Here is a 6,094-nt window from a genome sequence, read left to right as displayed (position 1 = left end):
AACGTGAGATCTGACCTGAGCCGAAGTCGGAGGCCCAACCGACTGAGCCACCCAGGCGCCCCAAGATCCTTTTTGACCTTAAAAATCTGACATTTTACTTCATCTACAGCCCTCTCCCAACTCCAGTTTCAAATTTAATAATTTGGGACATGAATAGCTCAGTAAACCGACAGAGGCTAAGATCAGGAAATCAAACTTCCAGACCAAGCAATGCTCCCATGTAGAGGGACCCCCAGGAAGATAACAATGTAAGAGAAGCTGGTTTTACAACTTTTACACACTGCATAAATGTAAGGTGGTGTAATAACTGAAAACTGAAGGGTAGCATCTTTTCTGTAATATGAAATCCTGATGATATTCAGATGTAATTGGAAACACTCTTCTCTCATACACAAACGTCCCTCAATATAGCTCTGTTGTCCAGATAACTAAGTGATAGGATGGTGAAGACACATCTAACTGTTTACTTTCTTGTATTTCTTCAACACATGAATAGTTTGGCTTATTTGGGGCTGATTATATTGAAAAGAGAATATAACATTTCAGTGTAATAATTCCACTTGCCAGACTTTGATGGTCAAGTGGACTATTGCAGAGCCTTGAGCCTGATGCAGTAAAATATGTCTGGTTTGTTAAAACTAGCAAAGTTTGTTTTGTTTTGCTTTTTGTTTTGAGGAGTCAGAAACTTTAGATTTAGATATTTGAGACACCATCCCTTTATAATCTGATCTGCTCACAGTATACCACTTCCTGAGCTTTGCTGGGCTCTAAAATCTAATTGCTCATTTTAGAAAACAATACGGTGAATCTATTTAAACAATTAAAGGAAAACCCAGAACTCCAAGGTTTTGTTTCCCACGTAGGCTAGGCTCTGGCTTAAAGAGAGATGGTTGGGAGAAGGCTGCCATCTTGTGGCCAAGAGTAAGCACTTGTTCCAAGAACACCACCCATGCCCAGAGCCTCCGCAGGGAGGAAGCCTTCCTCTCCAGAAACCTGTGCATCCCAAGCCTCCCCACTAACAAGAACCAAGTCTTCAGAAATACAGTTGAAAGGACAGCCCTTTGCATAAACCTAGCGTTAGGAGGAAGATGGAGTGAGAGAGAAGAGGGAGAGGTATGGGTTTCCTTAGCGGTACAAAGAATCTCCTAAGTCTGGCTTAAAAAATTAGAAGAAACTAAGCCAAGGGAAGTCAAGTGACTCAAACCCCAATCTCCCCTCTTCCACCAAAGGGCTCTCTTCTAACAAGCAGGCTGCTTCTTCACACAGACTTTTCCTCCAGATTTCTCATTACTTTTTCCCATAACCTCAGGCTGGGAAAAGTTAAACGCTACAGACATCTAGAGCTTAGAAAACACCTATAAAATTCTTCTCATTTCATCCCAACCCACCTCTGAGATCTCATTGGAGGTGAGGAGGATGAGGACTTTCAGGTAATGAGACTCTAGATCAAGGTTGTCTAGTGAACTTTCTGCGATGATCAAAATGACCCCTCCATAGGCACTGTCCAATAGAGTGGCCATGACACACCTGTAGCTATGGCAGTGAGAAACTGAAATTTACATTTTATTTGCTTTTAATTAACTTTGATGAAATGGTTCACATGACTGGTGGCTCTGCTACTGGACAGAAGAGTGGTAGATCTTGCTTTCCTAATCCATTCCAGCAGGAGGAAGGGGACACGGGCATTGAAAGAACATGGAACAGAGATGGTAGGTCATGAGGTATGCTCAGGAAATGCCAAAAAGCTCTATCCAATTCAAGTAGTGGCTTTTTGTCACACAATCATGGGAGAGAAAGTTAGAAAGATGTGTTAGGGTTAGTTTCCAAACATAAAAATGAGAGACCCTAGGAAGGAACCAAGGGGAATGAAAAGGAGGGGACCAATTAAAAAAAGACCACAGAGGAGGAAAACAGACTTTGGAAATAATTATATCTTGGAGATGAGGAAGATTCCGACTTTTAAAGCCAGGGCACAGGGAACATTGCTGGCACCATTAAAGGGGCAGATTCAGAGCCAAAGGGGAAATGGTGAATGCTGGGAGGCTGTTGAAGTTAATGAGATAACCAGGTGGGTCAACAACTACTTTGAGAAGTAAAAGACAGAGAAGAGTTGAGGGATCATGGATGTGAGCCAAACCAGAGACCACAGACTACAACCATGGAGTGGAGGAATAGATACAGGAGAAGGAGGAGGCAGAGAGAACCAAGGACAGACGGCCTGTGATGGCGAACAGCCCTTTTGCAGGGATGAGGGAGACACAGCATCATTAGGAAAACCCAGAGAAGCAGTTCTCCTACGACAGGGACAGGAGGGGGGACTTCTCACTACATGTACTTTGCACCTCTTAGATCAGCATGCCTACCTTCCTAAGTACTTACATGCTGTGCAAAGATGGAAAATATGCCTTCAATCCCAATGCCAACAGTGCAGATTAAATCTTAATGACAATTTGATCTCAATATCCCTGGAGGAGGCCGGAAGGTGACCTGGAGGGCCCCCAGCAGATAGTGACCCATAGAGGTTTTGCCTCCATCATGTGGAAAAGTAGCCCTCTACTAAAATATTGCTTTGGTCCCACCTACCAATGCTTAAAAGCAAGACCCATGTGATCTAGACCAGTGATTCCCAATCCTAGCAAATGGCAAAATCACCTGAAGACAGCTAGCGAGGCCCACCCTCAAGAGAGGATGGTTTAACAGCCTTGGCAACTGGTCCTGGGTCAGAGCTCCCCAGGTGACTCTCATGACCAGCCCAAACTGAGAGCCACCCATCTACTCCAAATATGTATAAGGTTTCTAAGCCGGTTTTACCCACTATCAGTGCCATCTTTTGCATTCTTGTGGCACACTGCAGAGGGCAAGCACTTTCTGTAACTTCAAGATGTCAAGCTATATCAAGCACAATTTAATAGCAGGAAACTCACACACATTATCTCATGCAATCCTAGAAAATCCTGGACATTCAGTTACCTGACCTACATCCCACAATTAGCCACCATCCAGGAGAACCGACCCTAGGACCAACCCTTCTATCTGATGCCTCTCCGGGGTCCCCCAGCCCAACAGCTCCCCAGATGTCCTGGGAAGTAACTGGAAGGAGCATGTCGGGCCCCGCAGGTACAAGAGAGAAGTCAGTCACAAAACTTTAAGGAAAGCCCATAGCTCCTGTGGAGCTTCACCCAGGATTGGTCTCTAAAGGCAACTGGCCTTGGGGTCCCTGAGTGGCTCAGTCAGTTAAGGTTAAGCATCCCATTCTTCATTTCGGCTCAGGTCATGGTCTCAGGATTCCTGAGTCTGAGCCCGCCTCAGGCTTTGTGCTGACAGTGCACAGCCTGCTTAGGATTCATTCTCTCTCCTCTCTCTCTCTCTCTCTCTCTCTCTCTCTCTCTCTCTCTCTCTCTCTCTCTCTCTCTGTGTGTGTGTGTGTCCCTCTCCCTCTCTCCCTCTCTCTCTCTGCCCTTACCACATGCTCTCTCTTGCGCTCTCTCTCTCTCTCTCTCTCTCTCTCAAAATTAAACACATACACACACACGCAGAGGCAACTGGCCAGCACAAGAGTACAAAAGCGATTTCCTTTCCTTACTCTTGTTCAATTCTGCACCGGCAGGAAACAGGTTTTACAAATACCTTACACTTCTCTGACAAAATAGCAACAATTTCTCGGTCGGAGGAACTCTCATACAGTAAAAGACTCCTCTTCCCCAACCTACGGCCTTCCAAAAGTCCAACAAGAGCAACAAGACTCATCTCAACCTGGGGCCAGGCGCTTTCCACCTTTGACACTTTCCCGCCAGCGGGGAAGGGAGCACACACTTGGGGGGCGCTGCTGGGTTTCTGCCTCTGTGCAGCCCTGAGCGAAGGAACACCTTGAAAGGCCCCAGGACAGCCACCTTCACCCAGACCGAGTCCACGCGGCCGCACTGAATGCTAGTGGACAAAATTGCAGCCTGAAAAGTGACAAGTGACCAAGGACGCCGTGGTGCCCCTCCATCGCTTCGCACAGGCTTACTCTCAGCCTAGCTTTCCGGGTCGGAAAATCCCGCTTGGCCCGGACCCCGCCCCCTTACCCGCAGGTGCACAGGTCGCAGAGGCACTTCCTCTTCACTGGGGCCATCCCAACACCAGGACGTCCGCTCAGAGCATCCCCCGCCGCCGCCAACCACCGCCGCCTCGTGGGCCCCGACCTCCTCTCTGGGGACGCGCCAAGTCTCGAGGGCCTTGGCAAAAGTTCTGAGTGTTTACTCCGAGGCAAACTTAAGCGGCCCTTTTGCAAAGTCCGGTCGTCTGTTCCCTTCGTGGAGCTGGACTTACACACGAGCAGAAAGCAGAAGGGGGCGTGCACGCGCAGCCCTGGCCCCTGCAGGCCCGACCCACGCACCTGGAGCACCTGCTGGGGCCCAGGAAGCCGAGCCGCCAAAAAACCCTCGGGGCCTCTGTGACGTCACCAGGGACAGGCGCCAAACCACGGCGTGGCAGTAAGGTCACAAGGGCCGCTTGTGAGGTCAGGGCGCTCCCAGAATCTCACCAGGCGGCCAGGGACAAATGTTCCCTATCAGACCATAAAGAAACCCAAAGGTGAAGGTCGTGACATGTTTGGAAAACTCGCAGGTGCGCAAGTCAGCAAATGCCATGCGCACGTGTGCAAAAGGGCCGAAAACGCCAATCATCGCATTAGGTGCCATTTGCTATCTGTAGGATCCCCGGTGCCCCTCATTAAAAGGCATCCTTTGACTTCCCTTTGGCTGGCCTTAAATACTACTTCCAGAGCTTCTCCTAGAAATCCCCGTACCTTTGGCTCCACCCTCCCATCGACCTTGCACTCTTGAGAACAAAGCGGTTTGGGGGGTGTAGGCCTTTACTGTTCAGGTGGGCGCTTACTAAATTTCCAGGTGCTAGTAATAATGCCTGTCTGGGCAATGGTTCTCAGTTTTACAAATCACATTTAGCCATCAGAATCACCTCGCTTGATAAAAGCCAGATTGCCAGCCCCACCTCCGTCCCAGGAGTTTCTGATTCCGGTAGGTCCGGGGTGAGTGGAGAATGTGTATGTCTAACAAGCTCCTGAGTGTTGCTGACACCGCTGGGCCAGGAGCCACACTTTAAGAAGCACGGCTGTGAAGGTTCTTTGGCCCTCTAACAGCCTTCCTTCCCCCAGCACCGTGTTTCTTCAGCTCACCTGGTTCTGAGAACCCCGACAGATCTGCCCAGAAGCCACCTGCATCAAAACTTACAGTCAGGGGCGCCTGGGTGGCTCAGTCGGTTGAGCATCCGACTTTGGCTCAGGTCATGATCTCACACTGTGGGTTTGGGCCCAGCGTCAGACTCTGACTCAAAATAAACAAACATAATTTTAAAAAAAATTTTTAACCCTCAAGTCTGGGAATCTAGTTCCAGCGCGAAGCCAGGTGGCTGCGTTCCTGAGGCAAGCTCAGGAGACACGCCCAGCTGAGTTGTTTGGAATCAGACATCAAGGCTTCCTGGTTACGGGAAATACTGGTTTTAGGTATGGACAGTCCTATGTTGTTTTCCTTTTCCACGCTTGCTGACTCTTCCCATTCATTCTAGTGCATGAGTCAGAGCATCTTCAAAGGCAGGCCACTTAATATTCCGAGTTTTTTGAGTTTACTTTCTTCCATGTTAGGTTGCAGAATAGAGGGCAGCAAACTATTGCCTGCAGGCCAAATTCAGCTAGCCATCTGTTTTTACATGGCTAGCCGAATAAGCATGGTTTTTACCTTTTTTAAATGTTTTGTTTATTTTTGAGAGAGAGCACGCATGGGTGGGGGAGACAGAGGATCCAAAGAGGGCTCCATGCTCACAGCAGCGAGCCTAATGCGGGTCCTGAACTCACTGACCCTGAGATCATGACCTGAGCCAAAGTCAGACGCTCAACTGACAAAGCCACCAAGGCACCCCAGTTTTTACATTTTTAAGTGGTTGAAAAACTTAAGACTATTACATGACTCACAAAACATAAAATTCAAATTTCAGTGTTTCTAAACAAAGTTTTGAGTTTTGTCAAAAAATCGGTAGAAATATTCATGGTTTTTGCTTGTTGGCCCACAATATTTACCACCTGTATTTTTACACAGAA

The 6,094-nt window shown here is 48.0% G+C and overlaps 1 protein-coding gene across 1 annotated transcript in view; it reads right to left on the bottom strand.

Moving 5' to 3' along the window:
* Nucleotides 1–4,402, bottom strand: part of SAXO1 (stabilizer of axonemal microtubules 1) — a 103,653-nt gene extending 99,251 nt beyond the window's left edge. The window contains exon 1 of the mRNA XM_029920117.1: nt 4,068–4,402. Within this exon, the coding sequence (XP_029775977.1) occupies nt 4,068–4,114 (47 nt within the window). The 5' untranslated portion in view covers nt 4,115–4,402. The remainder of the gene's footprint in view (nt 1–4,067) is intronic.
* Nucleotides 4,403–6,094: the final 1,692 nt, after the last annotated feature.

This window comes from Suricata suricatta, chromosome 13 (assembly GCF_006229205.1).
Source record: "Suricata suricatta isolate VVHF042 chromosome 13, meerkat_22Aug2017_6uvM2_HiC, whole genome shotgun sequence".
NCBI classification, from domain to species: Eukaryota; Metazoa; Chordata; class Mammalia; order Carnivora; family Herpestidae; genus Suricata; species Suricata suricatta.
Note: the sequence above shows the minus strand (reverse complement) of the source record. Positions and strands in the feature narration are given on the sequence as shown.